Raw genomic sequence first — 23,684 nt, 5'->3', positions numbered from 1 at the left:
GCCTCCCAAGTAGCTGGGATTATAGGTGTGCACCACTACACCCAGCTAATTTTTGTATTTTTTGTAGAGACGGGGTTTCCCCATGTTGCCCAGGCTGGTCTCAAACTCCTGACCTCAGGTGATCTGCCCAAAGTGAACTCCCAAAGTGCTGAGATTACAGGCAAAAGCCACTGTGCCTGACCAACATACTGATTTTATTTTCTTTGGATATATACCCAAAAGTGAGATTGCTGGATCATGTGGTAGCTCCATTATCAATTTTTTGAGGAGCCTCCCTACTACTGCTTTCCATAATGGCTGCACCAATATACCTTCCCACCAACAGTATACAAGGATTTCCTTTTCTCTACATCTTCACCAACATTTATCTCTTTTCTTTTTTTTTGATAACAGCCATCCTAACAAGTGTAAGGTGATATGTCACTGTGGCTGTGGTTTGCATTTCTCTGATGATTAGTAATGTTGAACACCTTTTCATATTCATATACCTAGTCCTTTGTATGTCTTTTTCTGGAAAGTGTCTATTCATATTCAGGTCCTTTTCCCCCACCTTTTTTTTTTTAGATAGGGTCTCTGTCACACAGCAAGCTGGAGTGCAGTAGTGTGATCATTAACTCACTGCAGCCTCAAATTCCTGGGTTTAAGGGATCCTCCTGCCTCAGCCTCCCAAGTAGCTGGGACTACAAGTACATATTACTGTGCCTGGCTAATCTTTGTCCAGTTTTTAATCAGATTATTTTGTTTTTTGCTATTGAGTTGTGTCACTCGCTAATTCCTTAAGAAACAGTCCAATGGGGGAACAAACAGTCAAACGAATGGATGAAGACACACTGTGATAATGAAAGCTAACATTAATGCTTACTGTGTGAAGGCACAATGCTGGTCACTTTACACGGTGTGATGGCATGATCATTAATTTTATGTGTCAATTTGACTGTGTCATGGGGTGCCAAATATTTGGTTAAACATGATTTCTGGGTGTGTCTGTGAGAGTGTGTTTGGATGAGATTAGCGTTTGGGAGACTGAGTAATGCAGATGACCCTCCCCAAAGTGTATGGGCACTACCCAATCTGTTCAGGGTCTGATTAGAACAAAAAAGGCAGAGGAAGACTGAATCCACTCTCTACCTGGCTGCTTGAGCTGGGACATCAGTCCTCTCCTGCCCTTGGACTGGGACGCACACCATTAGTGCTACTGGTTCTCAGACCTTCAGACTTGGACTGTATTTAAACCACTAGTTTTCCAGGGTCTCCAGCTTGCAGATGGCAGATCGTGGCATTTCTCAGCCTCCATATTTGTGTGAACCAATTCCTTATAATAAATCTCTTTATATCCTATTGTTTTTGTTTCTCTGGAGAATGATGACTAGGAGATTATCTCATTTCATAAATGAGATAATAATAATAAAACTGCAAAGGAGTTGTATTATTAGTGACATTTTGTGGATGAGGAATCTGAGGTATAGAGAATGTGTGTAACTTGCCCAGGATCATGCACAGAGCAGGTATGTAAGGTTAAAAGTGGTTGCTCCAGACCAGGAATGGTGGTTTATGCCTGTAATCTCAACACTTAGGGAGGACTGCTTGAAGCTAGGACTTAGAGACCATCCTGGGCAACACAGCAAGAGTTCATTTCTACAATAAATAAATAAAGTTAAATAAACTTTTTTAAAAAGTGCTTGCTCCAGAGGGCTAGGACAGGAGGGAGAAAAGGATGGGCAATGGCTGATAATTTTACAAATCTTTCTACACTATTTGATACTTGAAGTGTGTGAGAGTGTCATGGCATATGTTATTCACAAGTCTATTCACAAGTCTAGAAGCAGACAAAAGTCCCTGAAGAAGGAAGGGACAGGGCAGCAGGGTGTCCAAAGTGGCCTGGGAACAGCATCAAAGAAAGGCTTTTCCAGCTCAAGACTTTCCCTGGGGTCATTTGTCCTTTCCTTCCGTTTCATTAAGGTGCTGTGACCTTCTACGGTCTGGGGACAGGACATTTTGTTTATGATTCATAGGTGACAAGATAGTTCAAAAGAATCTCCATTCCCCGCCCCCATGTTTTCCACATCATGTCTTTATGTGTCATTGACTGTGCTTAGTCCACACAGTCTCACAGTTGTGTAAACCAGTTTGGTGGGAAGTGGCAATTCCCACCCTGAGAGAGACTTCATGTTGGAGAGGACATTTGAGCTGGATTCAAAAGGTTCATGGGGTAGTTTGCCAAGCAGGGAAAGAGAATGCCTTAATCAGGTATCACTGGGTTACAAGAAATGGAGATGAATTCAAACTAGCGGAAGAGAAAAGAAGGCAGGACAAGAAGACAGTAACTTGAATTCCCAACTTTCCAGACCCAGGCTACAGCCCTGTAGCAACCAACACTTGCAAAGTGTTCTGAAGGTGTGGAACAGCAGTCCAGTCTTTGTCTCCTCCACACTGGACCCACAAACTCCTGCTTCCTCCTTTGGCCACTTTCTATGGCTGATTAGACATGGTTCCCATCTGGGAGGGAAACAGAAGGTAGGATCATAGGAGTAAGAGATCATGTGGAGATGCAGTCCGTATCTATTTTTCTGCCAAATGAAAGAAAATATCCTTTCTGAATGAACCACAGTAGTGGAGAAAGTTTGGTGGATCTGAGGAAGTTAACTATCAATTCCCGCCACACACAGGACCTGAAAATACCAAATTTCCTCCTTCTTTTCTCAATGTCCCACCACCCGTGACTCTCTCCCTCCTCTCCCTCCTCCATGCTGCTGGTCACTGTCTCTCCCCTGTATGCTCATCCCATGTACTCAGTTGACCCAGCATTTTCTAAAGTCTGTCAATACTTTTTTTTTTTTTTGGAGACAGAGTCTTGCTCTGTCGCGCAAGTTGGAGTGCGATGGCTCAAGCTCAGCTCACTGCAACCTCTGCTTCCTGGGTTCAAGCAATTCTCTTGCCTCAGCCTCCTGAGTAGCTGGGATTATAGGAACCCACCACCATGCCCGGCTAATTTTTTGTATTTTTAGTAGAGATGGGGTTTCACCATGTTGGTCAGGCTGGTCTCGAACACCTGACCTCAGGTGATCCATCCACCTTCGCCTCCCAAAGTGCTGGGATTACAGACGTGAGCCACCGCGCCTGGCCAGACTGTCAACACTTCTGATTCCTCTGTTTCTTCTCTCTTTATCAGGTACCCCTTCTCCCCCGGCAACAAATTCTGACTTTTAACAGAACCTGTATTCACTTAGAAGACAAGACAATGATAGCTAACCTCTGCTTGGTTGGCTATCATTGGGACATGGAACAAGGACATATGCAAAGGGGTCTGAGGTGGTCATTTTTCATTATGTGTACAGAGAAAGACAACAAAACTCATGTAGAGAGAGAGAAGAAGAAGAAATTAAATACAGAGAATGGGATGAAAGACCACAGAGCTGAAAAGAAAGAAGGTAGTAACTTAAATTCCCAACTTTCTAGACCCTGGCTACAGCCCTTCATGAGATGTGGTAACTTTTCAAGGATGTGTTCTTCCAATGTATTTCTCTTTTCGCTTCAGCTAGTTTGAATTTGTCTGTGTCTTCCAACTCGGTGATACCTGATTAAGGCATTCTCTTTCTCTGCTTGGCAAACTACCCCCTCAACCTTTAAGATCCAGCTCGAATGACCTCTCCAATGTGAAGTCTCCCTCAAGATGGGAATTGTCACTTCCCACCAAACTGGTTCACACAACTGTCAGACTGTGTCCCACTTTAGATTGCATCTGGCTGTCCTCCCTTGCTGGGGAACCCCTTGAGGGCCGAGAAAGTGCTGTTCCTGAATTCCCAGCAACTCTCACAGTATCTCAGATGCTGCGACGCAGTATACATTTGATAAAAGAATGGATTCGCTGGCAGATGGGTAGAGAGAGCTCTTCTACTTTCTACCCGTGATGTGTAGAATAAAAGCTAAAGTTCACTTGGTCCCCCGCACTCCTTAGGAGCAGCTGAGTTCTTACAATTTCCAATCTGAAGTCTTCACATATGGATAAATCCCTCAGGAAAGGCCTATGTTTCATTTTGGCCTTCTTCTTTCTTCTCACTTTGTTTTACTTTTGGCTAGTTCCAAACGATTCCAAGCTTATACAACAGCCAGGGACAATCCCTCTCCCATCACAATGTGGGCTGGAGCCTAGTCAAGCTATTCCTAAATGCCAGTCCAGGCCTGGGCTACTTCAGAATCAGGCCAGCCCAGACCTCCAAACCTCTGCCTAAGGGAAGATTCTGGCATCTGTGCTTTAGCTGGTTCCAAAGGATGGTCAGCCAGGTGTGGGATCCTGGAGAGGTTATCGTGCTTATGAAGATGGCTTATGGGTCTGTGCATTGTTAGAGACCACAGACCCTATTCTGATCAGCTGCCTGTCTTGCTCAGAAGAGGGCAAGGGAAGAGGGCTCTGCCAACCTGGGGCACAGACGAGTATCTCCATCAAGAGATGTGTCCTGAACCTTCTCTTCCTCACCATTGTCCCTGCTGTTATCCCGCTTCTGACCCTCCTCACTTCTAGCTTGGACACTCCGTTCCCAAATAATTTTCAGTGTCTGATTTCTCTGGGGTCAACTCTTTTGTATATAATATTTGATTAGATTCCTAAAGCACAGCATTTCATTGTTTTCCTGCCCACGTGCTTAGTTCCTGCTAGTCTCTGCTCTTCCACAGCTATTCATATTGAAATTCTATTGCCTGTAATCCCAGCACTTTGGGAGGCCGAGGCAGGCAGATCACTTGAGGTTGAGAGTTCAAGACTAGCCTGGCCAACATGGTGAAACCCTGTCTCTACGAAAAGTACAAAAATTAGCCGGGCGTGGTAGTGTGCGCCTGTACTCCCAGTTACTCGGCAGGCTGAGGCAGAAGAATCACTTGAACTTGGGAGGCGGAGGTTGCAGTGAGCTGAGATCGTACCACTGTACTCTAGCCTGGGTGACAGAGTGAGACTCCATATTAAAAAAAATATATATATATACACACACACACACACACACACACACACACACACACACATATCCTTTCCTCAATAACAAGAGCTACAACAATACCAATAACAACTACCATTTGTTGAATGTCTGTTACCTATGTGCCAGTCACCACACCAGGCATTCTACATACATTATCTCATTTAATCCTCACAAGAACCCTGTAAAATGGGTACTACGATACCCATTTGACATGCAAGAGAACCAAGGCTTGCATGTCCAAGGTAAACACAGAAAGTAACTAACAGAGGCTGAGCTGGGTGCCATGGCTCATGTCTGTAATCCCAGCATGTTGGAAGGGTGAGGTGGGTGGATTACTTGAGTTCCGGAGTTCAAGACCAGCCAATATGGCAAAACTCTGTCTCTACAAACAAAATACAAAAATTAGATGGGTGTAGTGGCACGCACCTGTAGTCTCAGGTACTCGGGAGGCTGAAGTGGGAGGATCACTTGAGCCTGGGAGGTTAAGGTTGCAGTGAGCCGAGACTGTGCCAGGGCACTCTAGTCTAGGCAACAGAGTGAGACCCTTCTTTAAAAAAAAAAAAAAAAAAAAAAAAAAAGTTACAGAGGCTGGAAAACAAACCACAGTGGGTCTGACATCAAAGTCTGCTTTTCCTACTCTGCTACTCTGAGTCCAGTTTCCTTTACCCCTTACTTTTTTTTTTGGACAGAGTCTCGCTCTGTTGCCCAGGCTTGAATGCAGTGGTATAATCTCAGCTCACTGCAACCTCTGCCTCCTGGGTTCAAGCAATTCTCCTGCCTCAGCCTCCCATGTAGCTGAGACTACAGGTGTGTACCACCACACCTGGCTAATTTTTGTATTTTTAGTAGAGACAGAGTTTCACTATGTTGGCTAGGCTGGTCTTGAACTCCTGACCTCAGGTGATCCACCCACCTTGACCTCCCAATGTGCTGGGATTACAGGCATGAGCCACCGTGCCTGGCCTACCCCTCACTTCTGTCAAAAGAATTATCGTCTTTTCTATCTCCCATTAATTTTGTAACTCTTTTGTGGAGACTACATATTGCATTGAACTGTAAAGCATAATACTAACTCAGTATTGTTTATATTGCTTATATTTTTTTGTGCCAGAAAAATAGAGATGAGTCAAGGCAAATCCATTATCACCCTTAGAAAAACCACTCACATGCACATTCCAATTATGTAGGTCGGCAGCTTTATTTCAGAAAACACATCTGAAGCAGTCACACTGTAGAAGTGAGAGCCGTGGTTTTTGAAGACCTGCATTTAAATCCCAAGGCCATCACTTCCCAGGTATGTGACCTTCGGCAAGTTGCTTAAATTGTCTCTTTACTTTTCACCGGTCAGTTATAATGAAGGATGACAATAATAGTTTGTGCCTCATAGGGTTATTGTGAGGATTAAATAATGGAACTATGCTTGGTAAGTAGTTAGTGTTTAATAAATGTTATCTACTGTTAACTGTTGTGAAATACAAATGTTCTTGTGATAAATGGTTTGGAGTCCCCCCCGGGGGAGAATCTTTTTCCCTGTTCCATTGCTGCTTGGCTTGACCGTGTGACTTGCTTTGTCCAACGAAAATTAAGAAGGGATGTGTACCATTTCTTTTTCTTTTTCTTTTTTTTTTTTGAGACAGAATCTTGCTGTGTTGTCCAAGCTGGAGTGCAGTGGCATGATCTCAGCTCACTGCAACAGCCACTTCCCGGGTTCAAGCAATTCTCCTGCCTCAGCCTCCCAAATACCTGGGATCACAGGCACCTGCTACCACACTTGGCTAATTTTTTGTATTTTTAGTAGAGGTGAGGTTTCACCATGTTAGCCAGGCTGGTCTCAAAGTCCTGATCTGCCCGCCTCAGCCTCCCAAAGTACTGGGATTATAGGCATGAGCCACTGTGCCCAGCCAATGTGTACCATTTCTGAGCAAAACTTGAGGAGCTATTGTGTGGTCTGCCACCTTCTCCTTTCCTTCTGTTACAAAACCAGCGTTGTCTCAGCTAGGGGCTGTTTCGTCAGCCTAGGACTCAGAAAGAAAATGACAGAAGCAAAACCACAAGCAGGCTGTGATGGACAAGTCATGCGTGTAGGGCATAAAGCTTTCTGTAAGCCACTGAGATTCAAGAGTTGCTGGTCACCATAACTTAGCCTAGGCTGACTCACGGTTGTTAAACTAGGTTTATAGAAAGCCTCATATTTAAAAGTATTTGCCTGTTCTATTATTCTTTGATTCTCTGCAGACTTAAGACATTAGCAATTTTTAGATCAGCCTGGCAGGCTGATCTGCTACTTCTGACTGAAATAGCTTTGGAACTTAGTCTTACATCTGAAATGGGATGATTCCAGAGTCCTTGGGATGTTTGTTATCTATCAGTTGTCTGCCAGTTCCTCAGAACCCATGGTGTTTCCAGTTTCTAAAGTAAAGCTATGCTAACAAGCTCTTCCTGACAAAGGAGCATAGACCAGGGCCCTCTTAGTGACTAGTACGCATGGCTGGCATATGGTGGCATATGGTGGTCTGTGGGCATTGTAGGGATGGCTGACGGCTGGGCCAGAGTGCTCTGTCAAGGAAGCCTCACTGGTCTTTCCATACCTCAGCCCCAGTCCAGGGCCTCTAGCCAGGCTGGGCCAGCCCTCTGATGGGCCTTTACCTATATGCAGTGGGCCCACACTCTGAGCTGCTTCTCCTTGCTGACTCCAGAATGGGACATTGTCTGTCCAGCATCCCAAACTTTCCTGTTGTCATGATAGAAAAGTCCTTGCATCCCTCCCAAGCAGCTGGGACTACAGGCACACACCACTAGATTGTTGTTTTAAGACACTAAATTTTGGTGGGATTTACTACAACGGTAACCAAAACAGCTCTAGGGGAACAGAAACAGTTCTAGGGGAATGGAAGTCTTCCGAAGGATGTGAAAGCCAGTCTCAAGTATCTGAGGGGCTTCAGGTATAGCAGGAGTTAGATTTGGAGGCTGGGCATGGTGGTTCATGCCTGTAATCCCAGCACTTTGGGAGGCAGAGGCAGGCGGATCACTTGAGCTCAGGAGTTTGAGACCAGCCTAGCCAACATGGCGAAACCCCTTCCCTACTAAAAATACAAAAAATTAACCATGTGTGGTGGTGTGTGCCTGTAATCTCAGTTACTCAGGAGGCTGAGGCAGGAGAATCACTTGAACCTGGGAGGCGGAGGTTGCCGTGAGCTGAGGTTGTGCCACTGCACTCCAGCCTGGGTGATACAGCAAGACTCTGTCTCAAAAAAAAATTGGCATGGGAAGCACGAGGAGGCAGCACTTCTGTCACTGGGTGGAATGCCCAGGGATGCAAATCTGATTCTTCACCGAGGCCTTTCCTAGGCGAAGAACTTGAGGAGTCCCCTGACTGAATTCAGCTTCTCTTCAAATTTGAGCACTCTGTCACCAGAATCCAAGCACAGAATGGGTGGCCACTTTGGGGGCTGTTGTAAAAAGGTCCACAGGACTCCCAAAGGCACCTTCAAACTCTAAAAAGGCATAATTCCTAATGATGTAAGGCTAAACTGATTTGAAAAAGAAACATTTAGTAAACACTTTTTTTTTTTTTTTGAGAGAGAGTCTTAGTCTGTCACCCAGGCTGGAGTGCAGTGACATGATCTTGGCTCACTGCAACCTCTTGTCTCTTGGGTTCAAACAATTCTTATACCTCAGCTTCCCAAGTAGCTAGGATTACAGTCATGTGCCACCATGCCCAGATAATTTTTTTGTATTTTTAGTAGAGACAGAGATTCACTGGATTGGCCAGGCTGGTCTTGAACTCCTGGACTCAAGTGATCCGCCCACTTCAGTCTCCCAAAATGCTGGGATTACAGGTATGGGCCACCATGCCCAGACTAGTAAACTCTTCATAGAAGAGGTGAGGACTAATCTGGTCTTTAAAGTTGGAAAGGGTCGGGAAAGCAGAAAGAGGAGTCATTCTGCAAAGAAGCAGTGGGAACTGTTGTTTTTTTTTTTTTTTTTTTTTTTTTTTTTTTGAGACGGAGTCTTGCTCTGTCGCCCAGGCTGGAGTGCAGTGGCGCGATCTCAGCTCACTGCAAGCTCCGCCTCCCGGGTTCACGCTATTCTCCTGCTCCAGCCTCCCGAGTAGCTGGCACTACAGGCGCCTGCCACTGCGCCCGGCTAATTTTTTGTATTTTTAGTAGAGACAGGGTTTCACTGTGGTCCTACGATCTCCTGACCTCGTGATCCGCCCGCCTCGGCTTCCCAAAGTGCTGGCATTATAGGCATGAGCCACCGCGCCAAGCCGGGAACTGTTTTTTTTAACCTGTAACACCAAATGAATCATGCCCCTCTCACCTTAAGACCTATTCTTCTCATCCATTCATGGTGTTATGGGCCATCATCCTCCCAATCCCTTTCTCAGTCACTTGCAATCCTTCGCCTCCCTCAATCCTCACATCCCATTGGTTGCTAAATTGTTCCACTTTTCTCACTGCAGTAAGTTCTGCATCTGTTCCTTCTGCTCCATTTGTGCTATCATTGGCTTTGTTCACGCTATCATCATCACCTCTCATCTGGATGACTACAATAGCCCTCTGGATGGATACAGTGTTGCCAAATTAATTACCCTGAATCAATGCTCTGAATATGTCAATCCCTGGCTCCAAATTCAAATGCTTCATTCGGTTCCTATTGCCTTTGCAATAAACATGAAATTTCTCAGGCACTCAAGGCTTTCATGATCTGGCAGAGAATGAGGGAGAAGGAGAAAATGAGACAGAGAGGGGATTGATTAAATTTTGTATAACCAGCCTTCCTTCCTTCCTTTCTTCTTTCCTTCCCTCCTCCCTTTTCTTTCTTTCTTCCTTCCTCTCTTTCTTTCTTTTTTTTTGAGACTGAGTCTACCCTGTTGCCCAGGCTGGAGTGCAGTGGTACAATCATGGCTCACTGCAGCCTTGACCTAGGCTTTCTAGCAATGCCCCTGCTTCAGCCTCCCAAGTAGCTGGAACCACAGGTACATGCCATCACGCCTGGCTAATTTTTTATTTTTTGTAGAGATAGAGTCTCCCTATGTTGCCCAGGTTGGTCTCAAACTCCTGGGTTCAAGTGATCCTCCCACCTTGGTCTCCCAAAGTGCTGAGACTTCAGGCATAAGCCACTGCACCTGGCCTCTGTATTAGTTTCTTAAGACTGCTGTAACAAATGACCATGAACTGGGTGGCATAAGACAATAGAAATTTAGTATCTCACAGTTCTGGTGGCTAGAAGTCTCAAATCAAGGTGTCAGCAGAGCCATGTTTCCTCTGGAGGCTTCCTTTCCTCTTCCTAGCTTCTGCTGGCTCCTGGCAAACCTTGGCTTGTGGCTGTATCACTCCAATCTCTGCCTCTGTCTTCACATGGTCTTCCTCCCTGTGTATCCAAATCCCCCTCTCCTTTCTCTAATAAAGACACCAGTCAGGCCAGGTGCGGTGGCTCACACCTGTAATCCCAACACTTTGGGAGGCCGAGGTGGGTGGATCACCTGAGGTCAGAAGTTCGAGAGCAGCTTGGGCAACAAGGCAAAACCCCATCTCTACTAAAAATACAAACATTAGCTAGGCATGATGGCACATGCCTGTAGTCCTAACTACTTGGGAGGCTGAGGCAGAATTGCTTGAACCTGGAAGTGGAGGTTGCAGTGAATTGAGATCATGCCACTGAACTCCAGCCTGGGCGACAGAATGAGACGCTGTCTCAAACAAAACAAAACAAAACAAAACAAAAAAGACAATAGTCATTGGATTTAGGGCCCATCCTAACCCAGTATGGCCTCATCCTAACTTAATTATTTCTGCTAAGACCCTGTTTCCAAATAAGGTCACATTCACAGGTACTGGAGGTTATGGCTTGTACATAGCTTTTTGGGAGATACAAATTCAACCCTCTACAATTCCCATTGACAGAAACTGCCAGAGCAATGGCTTAGCATAGGGATGGCATCTTGCTTGTGAAAAGGTCCTGGATAAAGTGAAGAATTTCAGGAATGGTGGGAGGTAATATTAAATAGGGTAGGCCAGAGTGGTTTTTTGTTTGTTTACTTGTTTGTTTTTGAGACAGAGTTTGGCTCTTGTTGCTCAGGCTGGAGTGCAACGGCATGATCTCAGCTCACCACAACCTCTGCCTCCTGGGTTCAAGCAATTCTCCTGCCTCAGCCTCCCTAGTAGCTGAGTTTACAGGCATGTGCCACCATGCCTGGCTAATTTTGTATTTTTAGTAGAGATGGGGTTTCTCCATGTTGGTCAGGTGGGTCTGGGACTCCCGACCTCAGGTGATCTGCCTGTCTCGGCCTCCCAAAGTGCTGGGATTACAGGCATGAGCCACTGCGCCCAGCCTGAGAGTTTTCTGAACAATAGAATAGCATGCATGCTTAACGGATAAAGTTTTAATTTTGTGAAAAATCAGTCTGGAAGCTGGATTTAGGAGTGATTAGAGGAAGGCAAAGCTAGGAAGGTTAAGAAGATGTCTCAGTAGCCCAAAAGTGAAGAGGTATGCACAGACCTAGATTTTTAGCCCTAGAGGGCTGGAAATTTCACCTCTTTCTGGGCAGCAGCCGAAAGTCTGTAGCAAAAGCCTGCAACAGTATTTGTAACATAGTAGGGCGCTCAGAACACATTTGTTGAATAAGTGAATGGACAGGCAAAGTGAGATTGCAGCAGTAGGAATGGAGAGGAGGAAAGATGAAACAGGCCCTTCAGAGGTGGACTGAGATAGCTGGCTCTACAATAAGGTGGGGCTGAAGTGGTTGTCCTCCAGTGTACACAGGGGACTGGCTCCAGGATCATCCAAAACCATTCACACTCAAATCTGACGATCAGCTCTGCAGAACCCACAAATAGGAAAAGTTGGATCTCCCATTTTTAACCTGCCAAATACTGTCTTTTCTGGTTTTTCTTTTTTTTTTTTTTGAGACAGGGTCTTGCTTTGTTGCCTAGGCTGGAGTGCAGTGGTGTGAACATGGCTCACTGCAGCCTCAACCTTCCAGGCTCAAGCGATCCTCCCACCTCAGCCGCTCCAGTAACTGAGACTACAGGCACGTGCCACCATGCCCGGCTATTTTTTAAATTTTTTTTTGGCGAGATGGGGTTTCTTTACATTGCCCAGGCTGGTCTTGAACTCCTGGCCTCAAGTGATCCTCCCGCCTCAGCCTCCCAAAGTGTTGGGATTACAGGCGTAAGCCACTGTGCCAGAGCACGAATATTGTATTTTCAATTAGACTTTGGTTGAAAAAAAGCCACGTGTAAATGGACTCGTGCAGTTCAAACCCGTGTTGTTTGAGAGTCAAGGGTAGCGTCTTAACATCAGGCCCATAGCTTGGCACCTGGTGGAGGCGGACGAGGCCTCTCCTAGCACCTGCCCCACACTTTCTAGCATAACAGGTCTCCACGCCCTCTCTTCCACCTCAGCGTGTGCTTCTGCATCATGCTATGCATGTTTCTGTGTGTCCTCAACAGCACCCTGCACACAGTAAAACCTCAGTACATCTTCCAATAAGTGGATTTCTAGATTTAAGCAAAATCGAAAGATTCCTGCATCTAAACTCTGGATTTTTGACTTCTGTACGCTTCAAAATGCCTGGCACTCGGTGAGCGCATCTTAAGCACTTGTTGAACCAAACAGAATAAATCAGATTTGCCCAGTTCCGCCCTGGCAGCGAGGTCTGCATTTGGCAGGATGACAGAAACCATTGCTATTAAATTCTTATGTAAGAGTTAATGGCCCTTCCAGCCCACTTGACATCCCTCCCACGACAAGAGAGGCCGGGAAGGGAAGAGAGCACTATTTACAAACATACACTGTTTCGGTGGTGGATTCACAGATTCATTTCTAGTCTCGGTTCACCACAGAGATCTTAAACTACCGCTGCAGGCTCCGTATGGGACAGAGGGGGCGGCGTGCCGGGGCTCGTAGGGGAAGGCCTGCCCACCCAGCGCGGCGGGCCGTGGTCCTTGCTGCCGTCCCGGGGCTCCAGGTGGCAGCGGCCCCAGGAGGCGGCTGGAGCTCACGGTGTCCGGGGGGGCCCCGCGGGCGCCGGTGCAGGCTTGGCTTGGGAGGTCCCCTGGGGAAACAATGCGTCCCGCCCCGGACTGCAGCCTCCCCTAAGCCCCGCGCCGCTCGCCGCTCCCCTCATTGCCGGCTCGCCGCTCCCCTCACTGCCGTCCCGCCGCTCCAGGGGGCGCCGCGCGTGGCCGTGTCCGGCCTCTCCCGAGCCCCGGCGGGTGGCGGGAGCGGAACATGGCGGCGCGGGGCCCCGGGCAGCCGCCAGGGGCCGCGGCGCTGCGGTCTGCGCTGGGGCGGCGCGGCTAGAGCTGCGCCTGGGCCCGGCGGCGAGGCCTCCTCCCCGCCCGCCGCCGCCGCCGCCGCCGCGCCCCGCCCCGCGCGCCTGCCCCTCCCCGGGCCGCGGCCGTGCCCCGCGTCGCGCTCCCCCGGGATGGCCCGCGCGCCTCGGCGCTGCCTCTCGGAGCTCAAGGCAGAGCGGCGGCGGCCGCGCTCGGGGGGCGCGCGGCTGCAGCGGCGGCGGCGCCGCGCGTGAGGGGCCTCCTCAGGCCGAGCGGGCGCGGCAAGCGGCCGGGCTAGCGCAGCCAACATGTCGGATACCAAGGTAAAAGTTGCCGTCCGGGTCCGGCCCATGAACCGACGAGGTGAGGAGCTTTTCGCTCTTTTTTAATTCTGCTCGGGCTGAGGGCGGGGGCAACTTTGGAAACTGCGGGGCCGGGACTGCGAGATCGCGGCCGGGGCGGAGGCGGCGTCCGCGCTGGCCGTGGTGCCCGGGGCGCCGTCTCCAGGCTTGGCAGCCTCCAGGGACGGAGCCCCGCGCGGCGCGGCTGGAGGGCGGGCTGGCTGGAGGCGCGGATGCTGGACTTTGCAACGTCCCTTTCTCTCTGTGCTTTCAGAACTGGAACTGAACACCAAGTGCGTGGTGGAGATGGAAGGGAATCAAACGGTCCTGCACCCTCCTCCTGCTAACACCAAACAGGGAGAAAGGTAAAGCGGGCTCCGAGAGGGCGGCTGGGAGGATCCAGCCTCGCGGGGTCCTGCAAGTTTGAGCCAGGAAAATGGGAGTGCTCTTTCCTATTGTTAGGAGGACGGCTTCAAGTTTGTCGCCCGCTCCTGTTTGAAGCTGTTGCAAGTCCAAGTTCCTCTCCTCCCTCGCCCGCCTTCCCCTCCATCTAGAGCGGCGGCAGGCAGGGCACCCTGGCCACAGCCAGCACCAGTCAGCTGAGTCCGGGCGGGCTGCGAGGCACCCGGGAGGGAGAGGGCCGGATGGGACCCTATAGGTGATTCGCCCAGCCGCCACATTTTACAGACAGGAAAACTGAGGCCCGAGGCCGGCAGGTGACCAGCCCACGTCCTCATTGTTCGTGGAATCCAGTGCCCGGGATTCTTTTCGTCACTGCAGCGTTTGTTTCCTTTGGCAGAATTGTTTAGGGACAGTGTGTGTAAAATGGGAGGAAAAAATAGAGCAAGAGTCTTGTACGATGCAGACTCAGGCTGGGCTAGTTAACACCTATTTTAGTTGTTGCTGAGTTGAGATAATGCCTCAATGTAATGCGCGAATTTTGATTTTCAAAGAAACAAAAGTAGGGCCCTGAACTGTATAGACACTGAGGGATGTTTAAAAAGGGGCTGTATTTACTAGATGGCAACATATTTGCATTTGAAAAGTGGTAACTGTTGGATCCTTATTATGTTCCATGCAGCAGTATGGGATAATGCCCCAAAATAATTTGAATATTTGGCATTTTTCTGGTAAGCCTCTGAGAAGAAATCGGTTGGAATTCATTCAATATAATAATGCAGTAGGTTGTGAATATATATGTGTGAAAAAACGGGATAGTTTACATAATTAATTTTCATTGGAAATGAGTATGAGTGTTTGTTTCCAAGAATCACCTGTTGATCGAGGGAATACAATTTAGTGAATTTCGTTCTTCAGAGATTTTCACTGAAGAGAGACTCTGAGGCAGGGGTTTGTTACATTATTGCTTAGAGAAGCGATGCCTCCATTCTATAATGTGTGGTGTTCAAGCTCAGTTTTGCCAAATTTGGGGAAAGAAATCATGAGGGGATAAGATTGGAAATTCTTTGCTTTTCATGTTGAGCATAGCAGTGTTTATCCAGTTTGCAAACATTCTGCTACCTTTAGCAGATTCTAGTGGTGGTACTAAATAGCCAAGCTGTATTTAAAATGTTGTGTTTAACACTGGATGTAGTGTTTATTGTACATTGCACTGAATGTTGTTTAGTAATGGATGTATTTTTAGATGCATTTATAGCAGTGTAGATAGTATGGTATATTTCATGGTGATAGTAAGTCAACTCATTGAGTACATTAAATATTTACAGATTAAATTAGATGCCCATATCACCAACAAATGTACCGCCCCAGCCCCCCGCAAACTGGATATCGTTATATTGTTTCGGGAAAAAATTGTTGGGTCAGATTCTTGAAAGCAGTCTGGGGGAACAGGTAGAATATTTTTTAGCTCCTGTCGTGTAGCTGCTGCTATTTTTCCTTGTTAGCTTGGCACCTGCTCCTTGTCACTCTTAACCATAAGGAGTGCGACTGTTAGCTACTGTTTAATGACATGAAGTGTTGTCATTTGTGAAGAGAAACAGATTTGATTTTGTGGAATTTGGATACAATCTATAACTGTGGACAGTTGGTTCCAAATGCTAAGTAATCAGTTGATCGTTTTTCGGGCTGAACCACGTTAGTTACTAATCAGGATCTTTTAGGTAAAGATTTGAAGGGTGATTTTGGGATCTATTCATCTGCTTACTTACTGTGATAGTCCCTTATCTGGAGTTATAAAAATAGCATTGAAATATGGGTACTCTCGTGTTTTGTCCTTCTGACAGATCTAATTCTTTGTGTAGCAGATGAGCTTTCCATGGGATTCTGTCTGAGTACTGGTCATTTCGTTTACAGACAAACTGAGGAGTCAACACAACAGTGCTCCTTGTACATTAGGATTACTGTCTTTGCACAGATGAAGACACCAAATGCATTTTTATTTTCATTATGCAGCTTGGTTTCATATTTCTCCACAGACTTTTCCCTTAAAGTAACAGTGCATTTAAAAATAGAAATAATTCCTCCCTTGGGTTCTGGGTTGATTAATTGCAGCAATGCTTCATGCTATGTTTGCAATTCATTTCTGTCATTGGTTTTTAGATAGTGCTCAGGGCAGGGCAAAGGTGAAGAGTAGAATACTGAGAATGTTATTATTTTTCATACCTACAAGTCCAAGGTTTGAAGTGTAAGAGGTCTTTAAATGCATATTGGCAGACCTGTGTCGAATTGAGAATTACTGTTTTTCTGAAAGTTGCAAGAAATTACCAATGATTAACCATGGATAGAAATTCAAGGTTAGTGGGTGAAAGTTTTCAGTCTTACCAGTAAAAGCAAGTGAGAGTGCACTGATGTCTAGGGAAAACAAACAAACAGACAAACAGATGGGGTCAACTTTCATGATTTCCCCATTTACAAAACCAAAGCCAACAGTGTGTAGCAAGGACTAAAAGATCAGAGGATCTCTGAGGTTAAAGATGTTTGTTTTGTTGCTGAAATTCTAGTATTGTAATACATTGCATAGGTCCAGGTTAGTAGTTGCTATGTATACTGATCACCATTCTGAAACATTAAGACATATGGATTTGTTTCTTAAAATATCATTGCATTGCTCTCCAGGAGACATGAAGTTCAGATCATTTCAATACCATGCTCAGCACAGGGGATTCTAAGATACTTGTGGATCTAGTACCTACACCAGAGTCACTCACCTTGGAGAGATAGGGGAGAGAGAGGAAAAAAATAGTTAAAATACAACGTGGTAAATTACACTGGCGTATACTTTTGCCTTTTCCTGAACCACATAATTTCGAAATTCTCTGTTTCCTCTTCTTTCTCTCCCTTGAGGCTGTGAACTCCCTGAAGGCAGGTACCTTGTCCTACTTCTCTTTATGCCTCATGCTCCCGCATACTGGCACTTAGCAAGGGCTTAGCAAATGTGATGGGAGCATTGAGGAAGGGCTGTGGATGCTACCCAAGGTCCTGGCAACTTGCCAAGACAGGTCGTGTTTGTGTGGTCTTACGGATGCTGAGAGTACAGATTTACTTTTGCAAGATGAGGAGAGAGTCCTTTGCCAATGAAAGTGAAAGCATACCTGCCACACGTTGCTTCTGGGTGATTGTACGTGTGTGAGTGAGGGTGTGGAGTCCGATTCAGAAGCAAGGCAGTTCTGGACTGGGTGAGGTGGCTCACACCGGTAATCCCAGCACTTTGGGAGGCTAGGGTGGGTGGATCACTTGAGGCCAGGAGTTTGAGACGACCCTGGCCAACATGGTGAAACCCTGTCTCTCCTAAAAATATGAAAATTAGCCGAGTGTGGTGGAGCATACCTGTAATCTCAGCTGCCTGGGAGCCTAAGGCAGGAGAATCGCCTGAACCTTGGAGGTGGAGGTTGCCATGAGCCAAGATTGTGCTACTGCACTCTCGCCTGGGCAACTGAGTGAGACTGCATCTCAAAAAACAAAACAAAACAAAACAGCAAGACAGTTCTGGGGGTGGGGTGGGTGTGGGTGAAGGAATGGAGTAGGATGAAGGGAGCAATGGAATGAGAATCCCTAACTTGCTATAAAGGCTGACATACACAGTGAAACATCTCCCTCTTCACTCCTGCTGTCATCCCTACTTTGGCCATTTCTTCACCTCTCTGAAAATGGGTAGCCACTGTCACTTAGTTCTCATGCCTTTTTTTCCAGATATATATGTGCCTTTTTAATACACACAACTATGTACACAAATAAGTATTTATTTATTTATATTTTATTTATATATATTTTAAGAAATATCTTTGGTATCTTTTTTTTTTTTTTTTTTTGAGACGGAGTCTTGCACTGTTGCCTGGGCTGGAGGGCAGTGGCGCAATCTCAGCTCACTGCAACCTCTGCCTCCCGGGTTCAAGCGATTTTCCTGCCTTAGTCTCCCAAGTAGCTGGGATTACAGGCGGCCATCACCACACCCAGCTAATTTTTTTTGTATTTTTAGTAGAGACGGGGTTTCACTATGTTGGCCAGGTTGGTCTCAAACTCCTGACCTCGTGATCCGCCTGCCTGGGCCTCCCAAAGTGCTGAGATTACAGGCATAAACCACCGCACCCGGCTCCCTTTGGAATCTTTCAATACCAGCATATTAAGACTTACTCATTCTTTTTTACATTCAATGTGAATGGTAGTGGGGGTTTTTAAAAATATAGGTGGTTGGCTTATGGGTCTGATCCCCGTGACTTTTAGGGTGCTATGCTGTGAAAAGAATACAGTGGAACTTGCTTTCTACAGAAGTTTTGTTCTTAATTATTTTATGTAAGTGAATTGTAAGGTAAGACTCCAAAATAAAGTACATATCTAACCTACTGTGTAAAAATAAAATGTTCGGCTAAATATGGGCTCTCAGTAGAAAAGCATGAAAGTTTTTAGCTTCCTGTTCATATTTTCCATATGGCAGGATGAACAATACACCTTGCGAATCGTGTGAGGGAGGGTCAGTGGAAGAAAGCTTCCTCTTAATCAACTTTGTATGTATTTTCTAGTTTATTCACCAGCGGTATCCCTTTCTGAACATCTGAAATCCAAAATACTCCAGATTCCTGGGGGCCAGGCACAGTGGCTCACACCTGTAATCCCAGCACTTTGGGAGGCCAAGGCAGGCAGATCACCTGAGGTCAGGAGTTTGAGACCAGCCTGGCCAACATGGTGAAACCCCGTCGCTACTAAAAAAATAGAAAAGTTTGCTGGGTGTGGTGTTACACACCTGTAATCCCAGCTACTTGGGAGGCTAAGGCAGGAGAACTGCTTGAACCCAGGAGGCGGAGGGTGCGGTGAGCCGAGACTGAGCCATTGCACTCCAGCCTGAGCAGCAACAGGAGCAAAACTCCATCTCAAAAAAAAAAAAAAAAAAAGAAAAAAAGAAAAAAAGAATTCTCAGTTGGTAGGTATATAATGCATATATTCTAAATTCAAGAAAAATTCAAAATCCAAAACACTTCTGGTCCCAAGCATTTTGGGTAAGGGCTATTCAGTCTGTAAATGTTGCAAGTTTTTATTTCTAAGCTGGTTTCCTCCACTATTCTGAAGGCTTCTAGGATGGTTCCTTGGCTCCTGTGTCTCTGTAGACCAGAAATTTAAATATTAGTGAAAGTCATACATAATTAGAAAGATAAGTCACCTAAGAAGCAGTAATACTCCACATTATAAAATCACCTGTGGGACTTTGAATTCTCTTTTCTGTGTTGTTATTCTTATCTCTGCCCATATTACAGAGTTAATTGTAAGAAAGCAAAGAATAAGGCCGGGTGCAGTGACTCATGCCTGTAATCCCAGCACTTTGGGAGGCTGAGGCAGGCAGATCACAAGGTCAGGAGATCGAGATCATCTGGCCAACATGGTGAAACCCCATCTCTACTAAAATACAAAAAATTAGCCTGGTGTGTTAGCGTGTGCCTGTAGTCCCAGCTACTTGGGAGGCTAAAGCAGGGGAATGCTTGAACCCGGGAGGCAGAGGTTGCAATGAGCCAAGATTGCGCCAGTGCACTCCAGCCTGGTGACAGAGCAAGACTCCGTCTCAAAAAAAAAAAAAAAAAAAAAAAAATTTAGGTTTCACTAGTATAGGAGTGACCATTCTTCAGGCATGACATGAGTGGGAGTTTAAGGAGCATTATAATGGACTATTTTCGTTAGCTATTAACATTTTCAATTTGTTTTAAAATAAAGGTACATGAAATCTTACTTTAAAAAACAAGACATTAGAGCTGGGCATGGAGGCTCATGCCTGTAATCCCAGCACTTTGAGAGGCCAAAGTGGGCAAATTGCCTGAGCTCAGGAGTTCAAGACCAGCCTGGGCAACATGGTGAAACCCTGTCTGTACAAAAAAAGACAAAAATTAGCTGGGCATGATGGCATGCACCTGTAGTCCCAGCTACTTGGGAGGCTGAGGTGGGAGTATCGCTTGAGCCTATGAAGTTGAGGCTGCAGGGAGCTGAGATCACACCACTGCACTCCAGGCTGGGTTACAAAGTAAGACCCTGACTCAAAAAAACAAAAACAGAAACAAACCAAAACAAAACAAAAATGAAAACATTGGGAATGATAGTAAGAAGTGTTAAGAAAAATAAACAGGCCAGGTGCGGTGACTCACGCCTGTAGTCCCAGCACCTTGGGAGGCCGAGGCGGGTGGATCACTAGGTCAAGAGATTGAGACCATCCTGGCCAACATGGTGAAACCTTGTCTTTACTAAAAATACAAAAATTAACTGGACGTGGTGGTGGGCGCCTGTAGTCCCAGCTATTTGGGAGGCTGAGGCAGGAGTATCACTTGAACCCGGGAGGCATAGGTGGCAGTGAGCCGAGATCGTGTCACTGCACTCCAGCCTGGTGACACAGGGAGACTCCGTCTCAAAAAAAGAAAAGAAAAAAGAGAAAGAAACAAAACTAAAAGTAATTATAATGCAGTGTAGTTTAGAGTTGTTATTTCATATTATTTTGTTGACAGTCAACAGTTAAAAATACATTTTAAATTATGAACCTGTGTATGTATATTTCAAAGGTTCATGAAAAAATACTCTTAACTGTATGCAATGTTTTTCCATCCCCTTCTGTTAGAATTCATTAAAAAATGATGGCTATGTCTTACTGAATTATTTCTCAACTCACTAATGAGTCACAAACTTACATTTTGAAAACCATAGGTTTAGTGAGTAAGAACTTGGGCCCTGGGTTTTTTTTTTTTTTTTTTTTTAAACCTGTGTACACAGGTTTAAAGTGTGAAGTAGTTATAAAATTTATAAAGGCTGTGTTAAAAAAAAAAAAAAAAACAGGTCCCGCTCTTCATTTCTTTCCCTAGCAGCAACCACTTTTAGTGGTTTTAGTTCATTGTTTTGGAATTTCCCGCCATATTTCTGAATAACATTCTGGTAGTGCTAGTTTTTTATTTGCTCTCTTTGTTCTCTTTCTCTGCTTTATTCTCACCTCACCCCCAAATTCTTCCCACCTGCTCCCTATTTTCCCAAAATAGTAATTTTGGTTGGATCAATATTTAGTATTGACATTATTTATATGACTATACCGAACATTGTTGACATCGAGCTATGAGTTGTTCAATAAATTCTTGTCATACAAAACTTTTTGTTTTGCCTGGCGTTAATAATTGTTGCTTTTTTCCCTCTTTTTTTCTTTATTTTGCTTCTTTTTCTATGTACTTATTACGTCAACATCCAAACTCTCTGCTGCTTGCCTAAATCTTTTTTCAAGACTTTCAAACATAAAAGGTACTCTTTGGAGTTCCTCTTCTTAGAGACACTTCTCCTTGGCCCTTCTTATGTGTTCTGTTGTGACCTGGTAGCCCTCTCAGCTTGGAGCAGTTGCCTCCCTGGGGTTTCCCGCACCATCATTAAGGGGATTCCCTTCAACTTTCTTCTGTGTGGAATCTCCTATTTTTCTATTTTCTTTCCCTTCTTCTTGGTTTCCTGCTTCCATTTTGTAGCACACGTCCTTCAGTAGTTTCCTAAGAAAGCATGATTGGAAGGTGAAGTTTTTTGAAACTATGAAAAGTATCTTAATTCCACCTACTCACCTTATTGATAGTGTGGCTGTGTATCATATTCTACTTTAAAGACATTATTCCACTGTCTTTTATCTTTCATTGCTTCTGTTGAGAAGTTATTTGGGTTTCTAATCCTTTGGATGTGACCTAGTTTGTTCCCCTCTGGAATCTGTTAGAATTTTTTTTCCCTGTTTTTGTTAAATCACAATAGTGGGCCTTTTTGACCTGGAAACTCATATCTTTCAGTTCTGAAAAAAATATTATTGAATTAGTTCATTAATAAGACTTTCTCTTTGTTTTCTGTTTTTTTCTGGAACACCTAATAGGACATGGGGTTTCCTGAACTGGTCTTCTGATGGTTTTATTTTTACTTTTTACTTTTCACCTCTTGTCTTTTTGTCCTACCTTTTGAGAGATTTCCTACACTATATCTTACAAGCCTTATGTTTAATCCTTATGATTAATTTTTCTTTTCTGCTGTCACATTTTTAATTTTCAAGAGCTCTTTTTTTGGCCTTTTTAAAGCATTTTATTCTTGTTTCTTTTGTGGTATCTTCTCTGTCTATCTGAGGATGTTAATGATAATTTTCTCCATATAGTTTGCTTTTTGTTTTCTCCCTAAAGCACATTGTTTTGTTTGTTTGTTTTGGTGTATTTTATGTTAAGGACATTTCTCAGATGTAACTGTATCTCAGCTAAACTCTGGGGTTTCTCCAGAGCAAGAACTATACATGATTTATCGTTGTGTTCTCAGTGCTTAGGTTCAAGAATGCCCCACACCAAAAGCATTTTGTAAATTCTCTTTGCAGTTACTATTATTATTAAAAGTTTTTGTCAAATCCCTTTTCTGTTGAACTTCCAACAATAAAAGCAATAATTTTCTTTTTCTTAAGAACTTCGATAAATGCTAGAATTGAAGGTAGTAGCTACTGTAGACAACTCAGTTACCCACATTCATAAAGATAGTTTGTTAGTACAAAAAGCTGGAATTTTTTTTTTTTTTTAGATGGAGTCTCGTCCTATCGCCTAGGCTGGAGTCCAGTGGCACAATCTTGGCTCACTGCAATCTCTGCCCCTCAGGTTCAATCTCTGTGCCTCAGCCTCCCGAGTAGCTGGGACTACAGGTGTGCACCACCACGCCTGACTAAATTTTTGTATTTTTAGTAGACATGGGGTTTCGCTGCATTGGTCAGGCTGTTCTCGAAATCCTGGCCTCAAGTGGCCTCCTGGTCCGCCCTCCTTGGCCTCCCAAAGTGCTGGGATTACAGGCGTGAGCCACCATACCCAGCTGGAAAATTTTTAAAAATCGTACTTTTTGCATCACTGTTGCAAAAATTTTAGTTAAGAAATTGTTTTGTCCTTTTTAAAAAGGTGTATGCCTATTGGGCTGGAGGAAAATGCCATATTATTATATTTTTTGTCTTACATCTTTTCAGAATAGTACCAAAATGGCTAGTTTATCATCCCACTACTTAATTCAACTTCCTGTGGCGAAATCCAGCTAGAAATAGTGGAAAACTTGAACTGTCTTCAATTTTCAATAAAATTGCACATGCCATGTACTCATATTTTTAAGAAAATTTATAGGAATAAGTTTCCCTCAAATAGTAAACATTCTCCAGATATCAGTTTATTGGAGTAATCCAACTAAAGTTACCCTTTCTCAAATCTTCCCTGGAACAAGAGGAGAGAAGATGTTTATATGTTTAGAATTTAAAGAAGTTTTTAGAATATTACCTGCAAAGGAAACAGAATAGCAGAGAAATAAACAAGACATTCAGAAGCACTTAGTGAGATTACTTTGTACCTTGGCATATGAGAAATTTTTATTAATGTCAGAGCTATCAGCAAAGGACGTAATAGAAATGCTAAAATTTAGAGGAAAACATGCATTAAAACAACAGTTGATTTATGTGAGATCCAGTAGCTATTTTTTCAAAAAAGACCACTCTACAAAATATTTCTGGATATTTAGACATGCAAATGTAAGAAGAAATTCCTCCTTGAAAATTAGTTTATTTGGTATTTTACCACTGAACAACTAGGTGAAAACTAAATAAAAACAAAATAAAGTTTTCACAGCTCTCTGTAAAATTTTATTTGTGAAAA

General features: G+C 44.7%; 1 protein-coding gene across 8 annotated transcripts in view; it reads left to right on the top strand.

The window, feature by feature from the left end:
- Positions 1–13,436: 13,436 nt before the first annotated feature.
- Positions 13,437–23,684, top strand: part of KIF13A (kinesin family member 13A) — a 233,237-nt gene continuing 222,989 nt past the window's right edge. For 5 of the 8 annotated variants that reach the window (XM_007973605.3, XM_007973603.3, XM_007973600.3 and 2 more), the window contains exons 1-2: positions 13,437–13,612; positions 13,865–13,955. In XM_007973605.3, coding sequence (XP_007971796.1) covers positions 13,558–13,612; positions 13,865–13,955 — 146 coding nt within the window. In that variant the 5' untranslated portion in view covers positions 13,437–13,557. The remainder of the gene's footprint in view (positions 13,613–13,864; positions 13,956–23,684) is intronic. The other 3 variants (XM_007973602.3, XM_007973599.3, XM_007973606.3) reach the window with 2 other exon arrangements.

Source organism: Chlorocebus sabaeus, chromosome 17 (assembly GCF_047675955.1).
Source record: "Chlorocebus sabaeus isolate Y175 chromosome 17, mChlSab1.0.hap1, whole genome shotgun sequence".
Classification (NCBI taxonomy): Eukaryota; Metazoa; Chordata; class Mammalia; order Primates; family Cercopithecidae; genus Chlorocebus; species Chlorocebus sabaeus.
The sequence above is the reverse complement of the archived record's forward strand: the minus strand, read 5'-3'. Positions and strand labels throughout refer to the sequence as shown.